Source organism: Pogoniulus pusillus, chromosome 1 (assembly GCF_015220805.1).
Source record: "Pogoniulus pusillus isolate bPogPus1 chromosome 1, bPogPus1.pri, whole genome shotgun sequence".
Classification (NCBI taxonomy): domain Eukaryota; kingdom Metazoa; phylum Chordata; class Aves; order Piciformes; family Lybiidae; genus Pogoniulus; species Pogoniulus pusillus.
Genome location: NC_087264.1, coordinates 24204107 through 24224516, shown reverse-complemented (window position 1 = coordinate 24224516; position 20410 = coordinate 24204107). Strand labels below are relative to the sequence as shown.

The 20410-nt window shown below is 52.0% G+C and overlaps 1 protein-coding gene across 5 annotated transcripts in view; it reads right to left on the bottom strand.

The window, feature by feature from the left end:
• SLC8A3 (solute carrier family 8 member A3) overlaps window positions 1–20410 on the bottom strand; it is a 131613-nt gene that overhangs the window by 90480 nt on the left and 20723 nt on the right. For 3 of the 5 annotated variants that reach the window (XM_064144099.1, XM_064144107.1, XM_064144116.1), the window contains exon 1: window positions 13295–15079. In XM_064144099.1, the coding sequence (XP_064000169.1) occupies window positions 13295–15060 (1766 nt within the window). In that variant the 5' untranslated portion in view covers window positions 15061–15079. Of the gene's footprint in view, window positions 1–11030; window positions 12083–13294; window positions 15080–20410 lie in introns of those variants that run through there. The other 2 variants (XM_064144126.1, XM_064144133.1) reach the window with 2 other exon arrangements.

The following is a 20410-nucleotide window of genomic DNA, read 5'->3' as shown; positions in this document are numbered from 1 at the left end:
GCAGGAAGGGTAATGGAGCTCAATCCCTGCAGCACACTCTGTCACAGGCTACTGCAACCCAACAGGGGATAAAAGGCAGGTTTCAAGAGTTAGAAGAAAACCCTCCCCACCCTTCAGAATGCTTAGAGAAGACGCTGAGGACGGAGGTGAGCAGCCAAAGGCTGGGCAGAGGGCTGCAGGGGTGCCATGCTCAGAGGCTGCTAACGGGTTTATTCTGCTGGCAGGGACTCCCTCCAGAAGCCTTTGGGCACAGGCGCTGTGCACCGCCGAGTTCAATCTGCGCTAAGCAGATTAGTTCCTTACCGGTGAAAGGTTCTGGGCAGCAGCAGAGAGCTGCTCACCATGTGATACAAGGGGGCTGTCATTAGGTTTCACAGATAGGATGTAATTATAGGCTCCCTGGAGGGTACTTCTAATTGAATTATAAGGTGTCTCACAAATATTCTGGGCAGCGGCTCGAGCAAGCTCTTGCCACCCAGAAGAAGATACAGATACCTTTTTAATGCCACTAGATGTAGCCTCCAGGGAGAAAGCTGTGACTTTATACAGCAATTAGTTAAAAAAAAAAACAGATATATCATCTCCACCCACAAGCAGGAGGGAGGTACCCTTAGCAGAAGATTACTGTTTCTGCTTGCTTGTTCCTCAGGCCTCTCCTCTGCAAGCCTGTAGCCCCCACAAAAACTCCCTCACCCACCACCCAAGACAGCCCTGCATGGGAAAGAACTCCTTTCTGGAGGGCAGCTGCTGTCCCCTGCCTGCATGGCTGCTGGGCTCCCCTCCCAGCACAGGGCCAGGAGATCACAGAATCACAGGAACATTCAGGTTGCAAAAGACCCCAGGGATCATTAAGTCCAACTGATGACCCTACTCTACAAAGTTTACCTCAAACCACATCCAAAGGACCTTCAAACACATCCAGGGTTGGCGACTCAACCACCATCCTGGGCAGCTCATTCCAATGCCTGATCACACTTGCTGGGAAAAACTTCTTCCTAATGACCAGTCTAAACCCACCCAGTGACAGCTTGAGGCCATTCCCTCCTGCTCTATCCCTAATTACCTGTGACCAGCACCAACCTCTCCACAATGGCCTTTCAGGTAGTTGTAGAGACTGATGATCACAGAATCAACCAGGTTGGAAGAGACCTCCAAGCTCAGCCAGTCCAACCTAGCACCCAGCCCTGGACAATCAACCAGACCATGGCACTAAGTGCCCCAGACAGCCTTGGCTTCAACACCTCCAGGCACGGCGACTCCACCACCTCCCTGGGCAGCCCATTCCAATGCCAATCACTCTCTCTGCCAACAACTTCCTAACAACACCCAGCCTAGACCTCCCCTGGCACAGCTTGAGACTGAGTCCCCTTGTTCTGCTTCTGGCACACCCCTCATAAACAGCATCATGATCCAGTTGTCTTCAGCAAGGGAGATGGAGGTAGTGGTATTATGCCATAACTCTCAGGCAGATGAGGTAAAGGGGAGCCCAGGCCAGGAGGGCAGGCAGGCAAAGCAGAGACAAGCAGCACATCAAACATGGGTAGCTTTATCACTCCTCTTTTCTCTGAAGGATAAAAGCAGACCAGCATGGAGCTCAGGTATGACTGTTGTGCAGGTAGGACCTGCTTGGCTTTGTTTATCTCACGGAAAGAAAAACAGAGGCACAGAAGGTAGCTCCTACCCCCATTTCACCTTAACAACAAACTTTTACATGGAGCACTGAAGGAGCACAGCAGCAAACAAACCATGGACAACAGATGCAGCACAGCAGCCATCGTGCAGGCAGGAACTCCTGTGAACTCTGGAGAGAGAAAATGCCTCTTTCCTGCCCAACACCTAACAATACCAAAGGAGATGTTGCATCACCTCACAGAAGAACCAGGGGATCTGAGCCATGGGTTTTGCTATGTGGGGTAAAGCAAGTGCTGGCCTCTTGTTTACACCCAGGGGGGCTCCATGCCTCTGCCTGGAAGGAGAGCGACAGGACAGTGGAGGCTGTCAGGGATCTGACATCCAGGGGAGGCCTTGCAGGTGCTGCAGTTCAGCTCTGGAGCTGTGCCATACTCCACAAGAGGCTGCACGAGCTCTGAGGCAGCTTGTCAGACATCTCCAGCAGCCTCCTAAGGACAGGTCCTGCAAAGCCTTGCTGGAAAAAATGGTCCTGTCCAACGTTCAGACTTCCACCCTGCTGCCCTTCCAGCACAACCCATCCAAAGTGTCGAGGGCCTGCTCAGCACCAGGACTGGCTTCAGCTGAAATGCTTGCAGCAGGTACATGCTGGCACCCAGGCTGAGACTCGAGGGGCCTCATCTGCCAACAGCCCATCTGCTAAGACAGCTGTAAATGTGTACCAGTGCACATCCCTCCCAGCTTCAAATCTGTGACTTCCACTGATGCTGAACAGAGCTTGAACTTGGTCCCCAGTGCTTCCATCAGCTACCAGAGCAAATTGCCTTCTCATCTTTTAGCCCAACATGAGGCAGCTAAAAAAGAAGCCACACTCTTAGCAACAGGTAAACCATCTCTCATTTGACATGGGTGCCACCAGCCACCAGGACCAGCTGCCTTCAGTTAGCCACAAGAACATCCTGGGGGACCTTGGGCTAGGGAGATTTTAGATTCTGTGGTTCTCTTCAGCTCATCTATAAAGGAATAAGAACATATGCCTTCACAGGATGTGAGGGGTTGGAAGGGACCCAAAGAGATCATCCAGTCCAACCCCCCTGCCACAGCAGGACAGCACTATCTAACACAGAGCACACAGCAACACATCCAGACAGGCCTGGAAAGACTCCAGAGAAGGAGACTCCACAACCTCTCTGGGCAGCCTGTGCCAGTGCTCTGGGACCCTTACAGCAAAGGAGTTGCCCCTTTTGTTGAGGCAGAACCTCCTGTGCTGCAACTTACACCCATTGCTCCTTGTCCTATCCCAGGGAGCAGTGAGCAGAGTCTGTCCCCCACTCCTGGCCAGCCCTCAGATAGTTATAAACAGTTATCAAATCCCCTCTAAGTCTCCTCTTCTCCAGACCCCTCAGACTCTTCTCAGCCATGCCCTCCAGTCCCCTCATCATCCTCATAGCCCTCCGCAGAACCCTCTCCAGCAGATCCCTGTCCCTCTTCAATTGGGGAGCCTAAAACTGAAGGCAGTATTCAAGATGAGGTCTCAGCAGGGTAGAGGGGCAGGAGAACCTCCCTTGATCTGCTGGACACACTCTTCCTAATACACCCTAGGATCCCATTGGCCTTCTTGGCCACAAGGGCACATTGCTGTGCAATGGCTAACTTGTTAGCCACCAGGACCCCCAGGTCCCTCTCCACAGGGCTGCTCTCCAGCAGTCACCTCCCAACCTGTACTGGTGCAGTTTATTACTCCTCCCCAGGTGCAGGACTCTGCACTTGTCCTTGTTGAACCTCATTTGGTTCCTCTGTATCCAGCTCAGTCTGCCCAGGTCTCTCTGGATGGCAGCACAGCCTGCAGCTGTCTCACCCAAGCCTCCCAGCTTGGTGTCATCAGCAGACACTCTGTGCCCTCATCAATGTCATTGATGAAGATGGTGAACAGGTGAAGATGCTGAATCCAGATGCTTTGCTGGCCTCCTCATCTGCTAGAGCTCAGACATATGGCAGCAATGTGCTAATTAAGGGTGCCACTGTGGGTTAAAGGAGCAGCACATGCTTGGAGCCTAAGCCACTCATGTGCCCCATGCAGCAGGGTGCGAGGCAACATGAGCGGAGGAAGCAAGGCTCACTCGAGCCGCAGCAACTTGCTTTGCCTGGGAGGAGTTCTGGTCTGCTGTTTGCTTTTAAACCCCAAATGTGGTTGTGGTAACTGGCAGGGTGAATTTGCCCATGCTGGGTCTAAACAAGGAATATCACTACCCTCTCTGATACCTCCCAGAATGCCCCTTTCAGTGGCCTTCTGCTTCAGGAACCGTGACCCAGCAGTGTGCCCAGGTGGGCAGGAGAGCCAATGGCATTGTAGCCTGTATCAGGAATAGTGTGGCCAAAAGGACCAGGGTAGTCCTTTGGCCCTGTACTCAGCACTGCTCAGGCCACACCTAGAGTCCTGTGTCCAGTTCTGGGCTCCTCCATTGAAGAGAGATGTTGAGGTGCTGGAAGGTGTTGAGAGAAGGGCAGCAAGGCTGGGGAGGGGCCTGGAGCACAGCCCTGTGAGGAGAGGCTGAGGGAGCTGGGGGTGTGCAGCCTGCAGAAGAGGAGGCTCAGGGCAGACCTCATTGCTCTCTATAGCTACCTGAAGGGAGGCTGTAGCCAGGTGGGGTTGGGCTCTGCTGCCAGACACCCAGGGACAGAAGAAGGGGACACAGCCTCAAGCTGTGCCAGGGCAGTTTCAGGCTGGATATTAGGAAGAAATCCTTCCCAGCAAGAGTGACTGGCATTGGAGTGGTCTGCCTGGGGAGGTGATGGAGTTGCCATCCCTGAAGGTGCTGAACAGGAGGCTGGATAAGGCACTTGGTGCCATGGGTTAGTTAACCAAAAGGGCTGGGTGATAGGTTGGTATTTTCCAACCTGGTTAATTCTGTGATTCTCTGCTAGGTACGAACACACACCAGCTCTGAAGAGCCCATACCTACTACACGCCTCCCTTCTGAGATGGGGTCTCAGGTCTCTCCTGTTTAATGCTGTCACATTGCCTCCTTTGATGGGCAAGAAGTCACAGCGTCCAAGACAGGATGTCATTTGTCCTTCACGGACAGATGGCAAGCATGTCCCCTCAGCACTGCCAGCTGAACTGTCTGAGAAGGTAAAGGTCATCTCAGGGCTTCTCTTCTTCCCGTGTCATGGTGTCACCTTTCTGCAAGCTGATCTTACATATCCTCCAGGAGCAGTCTCCTGACGCCCGGGATGAATCCCCTGCGGGTCACACCACCCAGCCCTCACTGTGGCACTGCAGCAGAAAGGCAGAGCAGGAACGTGTGCCTGGAGACCAGCGCCGTCAGGAGAACCGACGGCACAACGCCGCAGCAAGAAGGAAACACAACAGCACGGGGAGGGGAAAGCCTTCTGGCTGCAGGATGGCTGCTGCTGCTGCTTTTCCTCAGTCCAAATTCACACAGGAACCAAGAACTTCTAACTGATGTGAAAGCACAGGAGGAGAAAGCCAGAAGGAGCTAATCACAGAACGTCTTAGGTTGGCAAAGCCCTTCAGTCTCATCGAGTCCAATCATCAGTCTCACACTGACAAATCCTTGACCAAACCCAAGCCCTCAGCACAACATCTCATCACTGTGAATCACTGTGGTTGGAAAGGAGCACCAGCATCAGCCAGGCCAACCTTCATCCCAGCAGCCTTCAGCACCACACCATAGCCTCAAGCACCACAGCCACCCTCCTCTTAAATCCCTCCAGGATGGCGACTCCACCACCTCCCTGGGCAGCCTGTGCCAGTGCCTGACCACCTGCTCAGGAAAGAACTTCCTCCAACAGCCAATCTGAACCTGCCCTGATGCAACTTGAGGCCATTTGCTCTTGTCCTAGCATTAGTAACTGGGGAGTAGAGACCAGCTCCAGCCTCACTACAACCTCCTTTTAGGTAGTTGTAGAGGGCAATAAGGTCCCCTCTCAGTCTCCTCTTCTCCAGACTGAACACCCCCAGCTCCCCCTCACAGGCCATGTTTGCCAGACCTCTCCTCAGCCTCATTGCCCTTCTCTGCACCCACTCCAGCACCTCAGTGTCCCTCCTGTACTGTGCTGACCAAAACTGGACACAGTAATCAAGGTGTGGGCTCATGAGTGCTGAGTACAGGGCCATGAGCACCTCCCTACTCCTGCTGGTCACACCATTGCTGATCCAGGCTGTTGGACATCACCTGGGCACACTGTTGGCTCACATCCAGCCAGCTGGCCACCAGCATCCCCAGGTCCCTTTCTGCCATGCAGCTCTCCAGCCACTGCTTCCCCAGCCTATAGGGCTGCTGGGGGTTGTTGTAGCCAAAGTGCCTGGCCTGGCACTTGGCCTTGTTAAACCTCATGCAATTGGCCTCAGCCCATGACTCCAGCCTGTCCAAATCCCTCTGCAGGGCCTTCCTACCCTCCAGCAGGTTGACATTTCTGCTTCATTTGGTGTCATCTGCAAACTTGCTGAGGCTGCATTCGATCCCCTCATCCAGGTCACTGATGAAGAGATTCAACAAGACTGGACTGCACTGATAGAAACAAGCTGGAGAAGAATTTGGAGGACTCAGTCTCGAGAGGGCTCTAACAGGAAGGAAACATGTCCTGAGATAAGAAACCCATCAGCCCCTCAAAAGTTCTCACTGCCTGGAGTCCCACTAATCAGCCCAGAGCTTAGGATCAGTGCCTGCTGTACGAGTCCTGTTGAGCAAGACTTCAGAGTAGATTATCAAAGTTGTTTGGGTAATGAGCTCAGTCATTAATTGGAGTCACCACAGCTGACATAAATAATTCAAGGTCAGCAGATGAAGCAGATCTCCATGACAAGTGAACAAAAGTTAATTTAGTGAAAACCAGCACCCAAAGATCCCAGCTCCTGTAGATAGCCTCAGGGAACAGCGAGCTGCCAAGGCTACAGCCTGCATCTATGTACCAGCAGGGCTCACTGTGGCTGTGCAAAGCTCAGTCAACCTGCAAAAGCTCACTGAGGTCCTGAGAAACAGGAAATTGCAAGCTTGATGTACACAGACCTTCTTCTGGATAAGAGCACAGGCCAGCAGCTCAGGGAGAGCAGTTTTGTCTCTGTCTTTGCCTCTGATCTGCCAGGTAATGCGGAGGGGAGAGAACCATAGGAGCAGTCAGGGTTAGAAGGGACCACAAGGATCAACCAGATCCAATCCCCCTGCCATGGCCAGGGACATCCTACCCTACAGCAGGCTGCCCACAGCCTCATCCAGCCTGCCCTTAAACACCTCCAGCCATGGGGCCACAACCACCTCCCTGGGCAACCCATTCCAGCCTTTCACCACTCTCATGCTCAACAACTTCCACCTCACCTCCAGCCTGACTCTCCCCACCTCCACCTTTGCTCCATTCCCCCCAGTCCTCTCACTCCCTGCAGCCTCAAAAGTCCCTCCCCAGCTTTTTTAGAGGCCCCCTTCAGATCCTGGAAGGCCACAAGAAGGTCACCTGGGAGCCTCCTCTGCTCCAGCCTGCACAGCCCCAACTCTTTCAGTCTGTGCTCACAGCAGAGCTGCTGCAGCCTTCTGAGCATCCTCCTGGCCCTGCTCTGGACACACTCCAGCATCTCCACATCCCTCTTGGAATGGGGGCTCCAGAACTGGATGCAGTACTCCAGGTGGGGTCAGAGCAGAGGGGGGAGAATCAGCTCCCTGGCCCTGCTGGCCACATTTCTGCTGCTGCAGCCCAGGCTCTGCTTGGCTTTCTGGGCTGCAAGTGCACACTGCTGGCTCCTGTTGAGCTTCTCATCCACCAGCATCCCCAAGTCCCTCTCCTCAGGACTGCTCTCCAGACACTCACTGCCCAGCCTGGAGTTGTGCTTGGGGCATTGCCTCCACCCAGCTGCAGGACCTTGCACTTGCTCTTGTTGACCCTCCTGAGGTTGGCTTGTGCCCACCTCTGCAGCCTGTCCAGGTCCCTCTGGATGGATCCCTGCCCTCCAGCCTGGCTGCTGCACCACACAGCTTGGTGTGCTCAGCAAACTTGCTGAGGCTGCACTCAGTGCCTCTGTCCATGGCACCCACAAAGATGTTGAACAAGACTGGTCCCAGCACCGATTCCTGATGGACTCCACTTGGCCATGGATCCATTGACAGCCACTCTTTGGGTGCAGCCATCAAGCCAGTTCTTTATCCATCCAGTGCCCCACCCATCAAACCCATGTGTCACCAGCTTGGAGACCAGGACGTGGTGTGGGGCCACGTCAAAGACACTTTGTATTTTATAGCCCATCCACAAAAGGGTCCCTCGTTCTCCTTGCAAAGCACTGAGAGATGTACTGATGAAATACCCTGTGAAAGAGCCAAGGACCAACAGTGCTCCCCTCAAAATGCCACAACCATCACTGCGTAGGTGATCGAGTGAAAAATATGAAGCTGACAGTTTCCTGGAGCGCTGAACGGCGAAAAGGAAGCACAATGACACCAGACCCCCAGCCAGAACACAGCCTTCTGCCTCTCTCCACCGTCACCTTCAGCAGAGCTCCTGGGGGACGTTAACAGCCACCACGGCAGGGCCACGGGCGGAGCACTAAGGGCCAGGTGCATCTGTGCCCAGCCACGGCACGGTGGGCTGAGGGGCTACTGACCTTCCTGCCAAGCAGGAGTGCAGCGGCAGCAGCGGCAGCTGTCTGGGGCAGTTGTTAACCACTCCTGGGCCAAGCACCAACCAAAGCTTGATCCAGGCATGAGCAGCTTTGCTCTCCACAGATGCAGACACATGTGAACTCCATGACACCCCCACCAGAAAACGCCTGAAGACCCCCAAGAGAAGAACTGTTTGGTGTTTCACAGCGCTCGGCATCACGACAGCGCTTTAGAGGACCAGCAGACGCTCAGAGACAGCCTGAGGCTCAGGGTGACCCCATGGAGCAGCCACAGCCACGCAGGCAACAGCTGGGACTCCTCTGGGGGCGGCACTCAAGGAGAGGCAACATGCAACCTGCACACAATACCCTGTCCAAAGCCTACGAGGCAACACAAAAGCCTCCCTGCCTATGGAGGCAGGCTAAGCTGGTCTGCAGCAGGTCCTGCACCGAGCAGACAGCCCTGCTGCCACTGCGAGCTCTGCTACACCCACACAAGAGACTGAGCTCTGTGTCCCAAGTTCAGCCATACTGGCTTTGTGCAGAGGCTTGCAGCTCATTTAACACTACAGCACCTCTCAAGACCTGCTTCCTCCCTGAGCCACAGACACTACTCTGGGAACTACCGAGCCCCAGGGCAGTTGGCTACACCTCTATTAGCCTCCAGGTCCTGCAGGCATTTGAGCAACCCACAACAGAGGCAAGTAACAAAGCAGATCTCTCAGCTTAAACCTTAACTCAGCCTAGCTGCTACAGGTGACATGGCCACAGCACCATTTGCCAGTTTATTTTCTAGCTGGCATATCAATGAACTGCTGGTAACTTGCAAGACCTGGACAAACTTCCATGGGAATCTAAACAGTTCTAAACAGGGTAAACAATTTAAACGGTGGAAATCCCAATTCAATTTAACAACTTGGTGCAAGCTCCCTTTATAATGCAAAACTAAAACCCTTTAAAACCCAATTTGTTAGGTTTTTTTCCCTGGATCTCAATGATTTCTTTCCTGCTTGGATATGATAAAACAGCTGGGTCACTCACTCTTCTACAGTTTCATACCTCTGAAAAATCTAACATCTATTTCCACTCCAAATAGAAAAGTGTTTGGTTATCTTGGGGGGGGGACGGACACGTTCTAAAACCCAAAATGAAGTTTTGGACTTGATTTTTTTAGTCAATGGGAGAGAGTCAGGATTCTGCTTCAGCTGTTGAAGTCATATCTGACCCTCACTGCAGCAGGAGCTCAAAAATAACATATCTTGAAAAAGAGGCAGCACCCCCAAAATATCTGACACCTGCTCAATCCCCCTCTCAACAGATGGCATTGTTCAAGGTTACACTATCCCACAGCCACACACCGCCACACACACACGCTCTGCATGGACCCCAGCTCGACAATAACACTGCTTCAAGCCTCCTTATCTCAGCCTGCCTTCTCTTGTACCCCCACCCAAACATGAGTAAGGAAACTTTGACCATGTTAGTCTAGAAAGAATCACAGAGGCAATAAGCAAGTCCCGGTGGCAGGATCATTTCCCTCTCATTCTGTATCATTTGCATCAACTCATCTTTTCTTAGTCCCATGTAATTTAGGGAAAGCCTCTTATAAACAACCCTGAGATCATCTATCTTGCTATATTTAAGTGAAGACCCCTTCTCCATTTAGCTTTTGAGGGCAAGTACACATCCTTGGCCCTAGGGATTCAGTAGACAGCAGTGCCTTTCCCACAGTTTAACCTCAAGGATGCTGTGTAACCTAGAGCCCCTCAGCTTAATCTAGCCACTAAGGAGCCCAACCTACAAACTACTTACAGGGCCCCTCAGCTTAATCTAGCCACTAAGGAGCCCAACCTACAAACTACTTACAGGGCCCCTCAGCTTAATCTAGCCACTTAAGGAGACCAACAGGCTGCCTGCTGCTGCAGAATGCAAACCGAAGTTTGAGTTGTGTGCCAGAGAATTAGCCGAGGGCAGGAAGTGAAGCTTTTACTCTCCTCCAGTTTACACTGCCTTGGGCTTCTTGGTGGCTGCAGTTCTGCAGGTCCTCAGCATACATGCATGGGCACTGAAAAGCTTAGCACTCTTAGGCGTTTGCAAGGTGCTGCTAGTTCATTTCCTTCCTCTAGGAGTTAAAATTCTTTTCCAAGTGGCTCTATGAGGAGCATTACCAGTTTAAATCAGCAAGGTAGGCAGGACTCTATCCTGCACTTCCATCCTGGAAGCTCAAGCCCAAGTGCTCCTTTTCCCAAGCAAGGGCTTAACCAGCAGGCTGACATGAGAAGCACCTAACTTCTCACTGCTTTCTGACACCCTGTCCTTTAGCATTGGCTGTTGGCCATATTAGTCTTCCTATTTTCTGCTCTGTCTTGCACCAGGCTTTATGGACTCTTGGTTCCCACTTCAGTGCGCAGGGAATGTCAGCACCTCATGGTGGATCCTCCTCGGTGGCAAGGCATTTAAAAGGAAGGGCTTTAAACATTCAGCCAGGCAATCTCCCAGCTATTTGGCGACCCAGTGTCTTCATACAGCCTTATACCAAGTGACACCACAACTAGTCACTCATAGACCACCCTCTAGTCAGCAACACTGCCCCAGAACTTTACCTACCCACAAACTCAAACTAGGCTGACCCAAACTAGACAGTGGCTTGTTGGGATAGGACAATTAAGGGTCTAAACTTCAAATTCAGACCTGAATCACCTCAAATTCACTTGCAGCCTGAATGTTCGCTAAACCATGATTTTCTGCATTCAGATTTAGAAAGCAAAACAGGAAAAACAAAGAATAAACCCACCCATCACAGCTTCCAGGTTTCCATAGCTGCTTCCACTCACACCTCTGAGAAGAGCCAGCAAAGTGCAGCAGCTCCTTTGGGTTCACTGAAAATAAAGGCCAAGAGCTGATGACTGAAAACCACTTTCACATGTTTCCAGCCCACAACTCCATTCCCAGAGGGTCTAGAAGTTTAAAATGAAGCCTGGGAGTGGATAAAGGCAACCTGATGGCTGACATGATCTCCCTCCTGGTTAGGCTTATTAATTTGATTAAGTGCCACGTTTGAGCCAGCTACACTAATTCTAGCTTCAAAAGAAATTCCTTTCTGCTAGCCACATGTTCTCCATCGCCACTGTGGTTAGCAGGCTTTGATCCCAGCAGTCTTCTGATGCAGAAGTGAAAATGACATTAAAGCATTACGTGTGGCCAGTTTTAAGTACACCACAAACGTCTCCTGTGTGCTCCACGGCATCTTCCCTAGGTCACAAATCACAGCCTTAAGCAGCCTACCCACACTTGTTTTCTGGACTGCCCTCCTTTTAGAGGCTGTCCCACAAGGATGTGGATGGCCCTGCTGAATGGGATTTGTTTCAACCCAAGCAAAGCAGCTGTGTGGGTGTGCTCTGAGCTTCTCTCACGCTTTCCAAAGACAAAAAGAAGTCTTCTGTCAGCTGGGAAATGAAGGAAAGGGAGTACAGTTTGGAGTAAGATGGCCCATGGGCTTACTCTCTAGTACCCCAAACCTGCTGGGTGTTTGCTGATGGCTCATCTTCAAGCATGAAAAGCCTTTATTCTTCAAGACAGTGGGCACTATCTGGCTGAAGCAAGGTAGCACCTGTTGTATTTTAGGCAGTCTACTCACAGGATACTGTAACCACACATCTGACATTCTTCATTTTCTCTAGAGAAACCAGCCTGTGGCTTAATTAAGGTGACTAACCTGCACAGCCCATCTGCCTGAAAAGGCCAGATGAGGACAGCTGATGCTCTGCCATCTCCAGTAGTGGCTGAAGCAGGAGATTCTCTTCCTTTAACAGGAAGAACACATACTTCTAATCGAGCTTCAGGGCTGTGGCTATTAGCTGTAGTACATGGCTTAGCGGGCTAAGGCAGAAGGTGCCTTGAACTGGGGCATGCCTACTCCGCAGCATTTAATAGATTAACATCCTTTTGGGTACTGTATTGGGAGGCTTGGTACAAAGATTTCCTTTGTTGCAAGTCTGCAGAGCTCTTCCTTTGATGGCTCAACTGATGAGGTGTTAACAAGAGGAGCCTAGGCACTTAACACCAGGGAGTTTTAGCACCAGGCTCACACCCCTCTCCCTCTCCCTGCTCAGATAAGGGATTTTTCTCTTCCCTCACTACTGTTAACAGCAGGCAGGTAAAGCAATTAGACATTATCACCTCTCTGCTCTTTATTACTTCCTAGCTTTGTATCACCTACGTAGTACACAATAAAAGCTGAATTAAGAGGACTGGTGCAGGCTGTTTCTGCTTCCCTTTATTCTGTATGAGAACACTGGGTCGTGGAGCCACATGGACAGGCTGTGAGCTGCAATGCTTTAGATCACTGTCGCCAATTGCCATCATATTTTACAAGGGGGAAAACCACCTGTGGTGAAAGAGCAGACACACGGAGATCACACAGAAGGGTTGGGAATATGGACAGCCCGTAGGGGCATAAAGCCTGGAGGGACTTTGCAAGTCCGGCAGAATAGCTTGCAGCTGCACCTGCGCTATGAATGAGTTGCCACGCAGACCTGCAGGTTGCACAGGCAGCCTAGGCACACAACTGCGATGTGCTGCTCCCGTGAAAATAAAGCCTCGTGTCTGCTGAGCAGCTCCTGATTACCTGGGAATAACTGCTGTGAACTTTTCATCTGCAGATAGCTACAAGCTCCTGTGTGTTCTTCGTTCAGTGCTCAGAAGGAGGCTTTCCCCTATTTGCCCAGAGAGGCTAAAGCTCACCCTTTTCCTTCTCTCTCTAACTCTCCATTAACCCTTAGCTTTAACACAGGACCTCAGAGATTGATCTATTTTCCTCTTATCCCCACATCCCCACCCAGTATTTCTAAGCCTCACTTTGTCATTCCCAAGAGGGATGGTGCAAGAGCTTTGAGCTCTCAAATCCTGCTGTCGGTTCTTGCCCAAAAGAGGTGAGTAGAGAAAAGGATGGAAAGCTGAAGGAGCCTGTCCCTTGTCATTATTCACCTGCAATGGGTACAAAATGTGGGGTTAAGCACCAAAACTAGAGCCAGAAATAGAAACAAACGGAGTACTTACACAGTTTCATCGTTCTTGAACTCCAACTCCCCATAGGAGTCTTCAAAGTCTTCTCCACCTCCTTTTGCTGTTCCTTCTACTGTCCTAAATGGCACTATCACTGTACCCCGAGCACCTGATGTCCTTAGGACTTTGACCTCCATCACGCCAATGCTCTCACTGACATGTATGACATCGCACTCAAACGTGAAGATGCCAGCATGGTCATCATCCAGTATAGTCACTGTGGCCACACAAGGAGAAGCCAACATGGCCTTTGGGTATGGGCAGTTACTGAGCTCAGGAGCTTCCTCAGTCTCCACCACGCGGAGGTTACTGAGCCGCACAAAGAAATGCTCATCTTCCTCAAAGATGTCATCGTCGATAATTCCCACTGAGAACTCCTTCTGGGTCTCCCCAGATTTCAAGACAACAGTCCCCTCTGTGAACTCATAGTCAGCGCCAGCGTTGGCAGAGCCATCCTCTGTTTTATAGTCCACGTAGATGGTCTTGGACACGTCCCCTCCTTTCCGCACCACTGTCAGCAGAACAGCGCCGCAGTTCTCTAGACACTGGTAGGAGCAGGGGTCGAAATAAACCTTGGAGATGAATTCCTCGGGCTCATCTGGCCGCACCTCGTGCAAGCTGGTGCTCTTCTTGGCTTGCTCAGCTGCGTGCTTCTTCAGAATATTGCCAGCCCCTGTCATCATTCTCGTAGCCTGGATGCGGTAAAAGGCTCTGCTCTTTTGCTGATGAGACAAGGCGTAGTAGTTGGCCATCTCTACCAGCTGGTCCAAGTCCTTTTCTGGGTGCTTTTGCTTCAGCTCCTTCAGGATCCGGATCATCTCTTTGCGAGACTCGTCCACCTCCTTTCCCTCCACAGTCACTAAGTTTCCATCTAGAAAGTGGGAGTTCATCATCTTGCCGTCCATCTCGATCCCCTTAGGGTGGTCTCCTTCTGACTCTATGATGATGCCCCTGTGCTTGTCGGTGCGGTACTTCTTGTGCATGTACTTGTAGAAAAGCATGCGCCTGTCTGCTATCCAAGCCAGAAGGACACAAAGTGGAAAGAAGAAAAGCGTCAGCAGACCTTCCCAGACCTGAACCACACCTGGAGAGAAGACAGCAAGGATCATGTACAACCAGATGTAAGCAAAGATGCTCCACGCGGCTGTGACAAAGAAAACCCTCAGGTGTTTTATCTTTCTGGTCTCCCCATCAGGGATCACATAGACACAGATGGCAATGATGATAAACATATTGAAAGCAGCGCTGCCAACAATTGTAGATGGCCCCAGGTCTCCAGCTACAAATCCGTGCCCACACACTTCTATCAGAGACAGAAGGATCTCGGGAGCAGAGGAGCCCAGAGCCATGAGGGTCAAGTTGGAAACAGTTTCGTTCCAAATCCTAATGGTGGTCGTGGTGGTCTCTCCATTGGGTTTCTTAATTGTGATTTCTTTCTCTTGTGAAGTAATGACCTCTATAGATGCCATGAAACGATCTGCAATGATGGAGACTCCGAGGAACATGTAGATCAGTGCTACAAAGTAGACGATAACACGGGCAATTTTGTCCCCAAGGGATGGGTTTTCTGGGTACCATATTGGCAGGATAACGCCTTCCTTGCAGTCAAAAGATCCTGAACACGAGCTGTTTTGTACTGAACTGCTTGAGTCTCCCGTCAGGCCAGCATCCACCTGCAAACCATGCAAAAACAGCACAAAAGTAACCAGCCCAAAATGGAGGAAGGCTGAGGTGACAGGCTGCAAGCTTAACCACGCCATACACAAGATGCAGCTTCCACTGTGTAGATCCAAAAAGGCCGAGAACCTGAAACAAACAAAACAGAGAGGGGGGAGGGAAGCGTGAGAGAAAACAAAGGTGCAACATCTACCCCAATGCACTTCAGCATCTCACCAGGGGAGAGCGCTTGCAGAGGTGCCTGGACTGTCTCTCCGTCACTTTGAAGAAGGTGTTTAGCAGGGACTCTAACAAGCTGCAGCATTTACATGCCCAGCACATGAAGATCGATGGACAGAAAAGTAACTCGAAGTAGAAGTGTGTACACACAGATGGAACAGCCCACTCCTGACCTACGGCATGCGCAGGGGGAGTGCTGAGTGCTCAGCTGCCACTCACCTAACGCTGCTGTGCAGTACTCCAGTGCACAGCACTTCAGCTCAGCAGAAGAAGCCAGCTCTAAAGACTCCCCTGTCTTATCACTCACGAGGTGATACAAGTCTAGGAATCAGTAGCAATTAGGGGAGTTGGACTAGATGATCACAGAATCATAGAATCAGCCAGGTGGGAAGAGACCTCCAAGATCATCTACTCCAACCTAGCACCCAGCCTTGGCCAATCAACCAGACCATGGCACTAAGTGCCCCAGCCAGGCTTGGCTTCAACACCTCCAGGCACGGCGACTCCACCACCTCCCTGGGCAGCCCATTCCAATGCCAATCATTCTCTCTGACAACAACTTCCTCCTAACATCCAGCCTAGACCTCCCCTGCCACAGCTTGAGACTCTGTCCACTTCTTCTGTTGCTGCTTACCTGGCAGAAGAGACCAACCCCACCTGGCTACAGCCTCCCTTCAAGGAGCTGCAGACAGCAATGAGGTCTGCCCTGAGCCTCCTCTTCTGCAGGCTGCACACCCCCAGCTCCCTCAGCCTCTCCTCACAGGGCTCTGCTCCAGGCCCCTCCCCAGCCTTGCTGCCCTGCTCTCAACACCTTCCAGCACCTCAACATCTCTCTTGAATTGAGGAGCCCAGAAATGGACACAGCACTCAAGGGGTGGCCTGAGCAGTGCTGAGCACAAGGGCACAAGAACCTCCCTTGTCCTGCTGCCCACACTGCTCCTGAGCCAACCCAGGATGCCATTGGCTCTGCTGCCCACCTGGGCACACTGCTGCCTCCTCTTCAGCTATTACCTACCAGCACTCCCAGGTCCCTCTCTGCCTGGCTGCTCTCAGCCACTCTGTCCCCAGCCTGTAGTGCTGCTTGGGGTTGTTGTGGCCAAAGTGCAGAACCCTGCACTTGGCCTTGTTCAGTGTCATCCCAATGGCCTCTGCCCACCCATCCATCCAGCCTGTCAAGGTCCCTCTGCAGGGCACTCCTGCCCTCCAACAGATCAACATCTGATCTTATGAGGTCCCTTCCAGCCCCTGACACCGATTTTGTGTGAACACAAGAAGCACCAGTGAGCAATCTCCAACTGAAGTCCATTCATAAGGCATCATTTAGTTATGAATTATGGAGCATCTTAGTAGCCAAACCCCCACCCCAGTCAGACCCTCCTAACAGGCTGCAGACTACTAAAGAGTCCTAGTGTTGCCTTAAAGCTTCTGAGACACAGAACTGCCACACTAGGAGGTAAAGATGTCAGCTGAGAAACAGGGCAGAGGACTCTCGTTCAGCAAGGCGACAAAGGGCACTTTTCACTAGCCTTGCCTTTGCCATCTGCACACTCACATTCTACATCAACATTCCTGCTTTTAACTGCTTGCAGGAACCTACAAAACCATCAGAGCTAGGAAAAAGCTCTGCTCATGAATCCAGAAGAAGGAGCAGAATGCCTGTACCCACCAACACTCCCTTCTGCACACCTGAGAAACTGACATATATTCAAATAACTCTCTAAAACAAAAGGAATCTCTAACATCTTTGTTCAGCATCTTTGTGGGTGCCATGGACAGAGGCACTGAGTGCAGCCTCAGCAAGTCTGCTGAGCACACCAAGCTGTGTGGTGCAGCAGCCAGGCTGGAGGGCAGGGATCCATACAGAGGGACCTGGACAGGCTGCAGAGGTGGGCACAAGCCAACCTCAGGAGGTTCAACAAGAGCAAGGGCAAGGTCCTGCAGCTGGGTGGAGGCAATGCCCCAAGCACAACTCCAGGCTGGGCAGTGAGTGTCTGGAGAGCAGCCCTGAGGAGAGGGACTTGGGGGTGCAGGTGGAGGAGAAGCTCAACAGGAGCCAGCAGTGTGCACTTGCAGCCCAGAAAGCCAAGCAGAGCCTGGGCTGCAGCAGGAGAAGTGTGGCCAGCAGGGCCAGGGAGGTGATTCTCCCCCTCTGCTCTGCTCTGCTGAGACCCCACCTGGAGTACAGCATCCAGTTCTGGAGCCCCCATTCCAAGAGGGATGTGGAGATGCTGGAGTGTGTCCAGAGCAGGGCCAGGAGGATGCTCAGAGGGCTGCAGCAGCTCTGCTGTGAGCACAGACTGAAAGAGTTGGGGCTGTGCAGGCTGCACAAGAGGAGGCTCCCAGGGGACCTTCTTGTGGCCTTCCAGGATCTGAAGGGGGGTACAAAATAGCTGGGGAGGGACTTTTTAGGCTGTCAGGGGGTGCCAGGACTGGGGGGAATGGAGCAAAGCTGAAGGTGGGGAGAGTCAGGCTGGAGGTGAGGAGGAAGTTGTTGAGCATGAGAGTGGTGAGAGGCTGGAATGGGTTGCCCAGGGAGGTGGTTGAGGCCCATGGCTGGAGGTGTTTAAGGCCAGGCTGGATGAGGCTGTGGGCAGCCTGCTCTAGGGTAGGGTGTCCCTGCTTATGGCAGGGGGGTTGGAACTGGCTGCTCCTTGTGGTCCCTTCCAACCCTGACTGACTCTATGATTCTATGACTTAAAACACCACGAAAAACTAAAGGGGCTGATGGATGCATCCCCACAGGTTTGGCATCTGCCTGCCCAATAATTCCTTCTGTTACTTATGGACTGCTTTGTTGCCAGGCTTGCACCACCTAAGGTTGGATTCTGAACCCTTTGCATTGCCATGGATCACACTGCTCTCCTTCTTTTATAACAGGCCTCCGGAAGAGTTGGGTCTCAAGCTTAGCTGACAAATCACGTTTGTGAGTCCAGACACAGCCAAGTATCTCACAGGAAACATCAAACTTAATAGCAGCATTTTCTACAGCACTTGGAAGGTTCAAGAGCCTTCACTAACTTTCATTGAGGCTTGTACTGCCAAATCAGCAGGGCTGGGATTCATTTCCACTACTATAACTATCTAAATCTTGGGCAGTAAGTCAAGTGAAGTCACTGAGGCTCAGAGGAAAGAGATGGTCACTTCCAGGGGAGGATCACAGACTCAAAGAATCAACCAGGTTGGAAGAGACCTCCAAGCTCTTCCAGACCAACCTAGCACCCAGCCCTGGCCAATCAACCAGACCATGGCACTAAGTGCCCCAGCCAGCCTTGGCTTCAACACCTCCAGGCACGGCGACTCCACCACCTGCCTGGGCAGCCCATTCCAATGCCAATCACTCTCTCTGCCAACAATTTCCTCCTACATCCAGCCTAGACCTGCCCTGCCACAGCTTGAGACTCTGTCCCCTTGTTCTGCTGCTGGGTGCCTGGCAGCAGAGCCCAACCCTACCTGGCTACAGCCTCCCTTCAGGTAGCTGCAGACAGCAATGAGCTCTGCCCTGAGCCTCCTCTTCTGCAGGCTGCACACCCCCAGCTCCCTCAGCCTCTCCTCATAAGGCTGTGCTCCAGGTCCCTCACCAGCTATGTTGCCCTTCTCTGGACATGTTCCAGGCAACATTTTAATGCAATCAGCATTACCAAATGCATCTCAAATGGCTACTTTATCATCACCTCGTGCTGCTTGCCCCTCTCTGAAAGCAGGAGCAATCTTCCCAGTGGCAACAAAAACATCTTCAACTTTCAGACGAAAACCCATCAAGGCAAGCAAAGCAGGAAGGAAAGCAAAGCAGGAGCAAGGACTGCCAGTGAACAAAGCCACTCCTGACGAAGCACAGCAGAGGGCAGAGAATTGATTATGCAGCAGCAGGATGGCAACTCCATATCTGACACCCCTGATATGGAAAAATAGTCACACGTCTCCACGCTACCTGCACTAATTCAGAGCAGCAAGATTCTCCCACAGGAGCCTATTTGCCTTCCCTCTCCAGTGCCTGCTTACGTGCCTGGCTCCCCAGGCCTCGGTGCCTGACTCTGGGGATCAGAGGCACCTCAGCCCCAGGGAGGGCTGATAGCCAGCCTCAGCCCCGGCCTTCAAACCTCCTTAATGCTTCACTGCCAGCAGAGCCCAGGGTCACAGGAAGGGCCAGCAGCCCAGCATGGACCACTTGGGTTCTGTCTGATGCTCCTGACTTCCTTCCCACTCCACGTGGTGTTCTCCCAGACGTCTGTCTGCAGGATGTTGGGAAACCCCTGAGAAAGAGCCAGCGAACACGCGCAAAGGGAGCAGGAGCAGCGACGCTGACACCTTCCAGGTGCCTCTGACTCAGGGTGCACAGAGACCAACTGCACAAGCACAGCAGCTCCAAAACCACCCTGGGCACATCAGGTCATCCTTTCTTCCGTACTGCAATCGCTGGCAGGTATCCACCAAGCTCTTGACAATTCCAGCTCCCACTTAACTGCACAGCAGCCAAGCAGATGCTGTGTCTTCCAAGATCAGCCACGTAGAAATGACAGAAAGACAGGAGTCTACATGACTCAAGCACCTAAATTTGGTTTAAAAATATTATTTAACAGCCTAGGTATCACTTAAATTTAGTCTGGCCTAGGAATAGCAACAGTGACTAAACTGCCCTCTGAAATAAATCACTGCTACCCCCAGCGTCCCTCTCTGGGACAAACACCTTCTAGTGCAATTAACACTACCTGCCTGCCTTCTCTAATGCCACCATGGTCTCTAACTCAAGCCATTCTTCATCCCACTCTGGGGCCTTGCCAATCCTTCTTCAATGCTTAATTTGATTTTAAGCAGAAGGTAATTTTACTGTTATGCCTCAAACTAATTGTATTTTATTTCAAAAGCCACTTGTGCCAGTGTCTCACCACCCTCACTGCAAACTTCTTCCTAACCTCCAGTTTGAACCTCCCCTCTGCCAGTTCAAACCCATTCCTCCTCATCCTGCCACTACCAGACCTTGTCAGTTGTCCCTCCCCAGCCTTCCTGTAGTCTCCTTTTGATACTGGAATGTCACCCACTCCAAGGTCTCCTCCAAGCCTTCTCTTCTCCAGGATGCAGAGCCCAAACTCTCTCAGCCTGGCCCCACAGCAGAGCTGCTGCAGCCCTCTGAGCATCTCTGTGGCCTCCTCTGGACTGGCTCCAACAGTTCCATGTCCTTCTTGTGTTGGGGGCTCCAGAACTGCACCCAGGACTGCA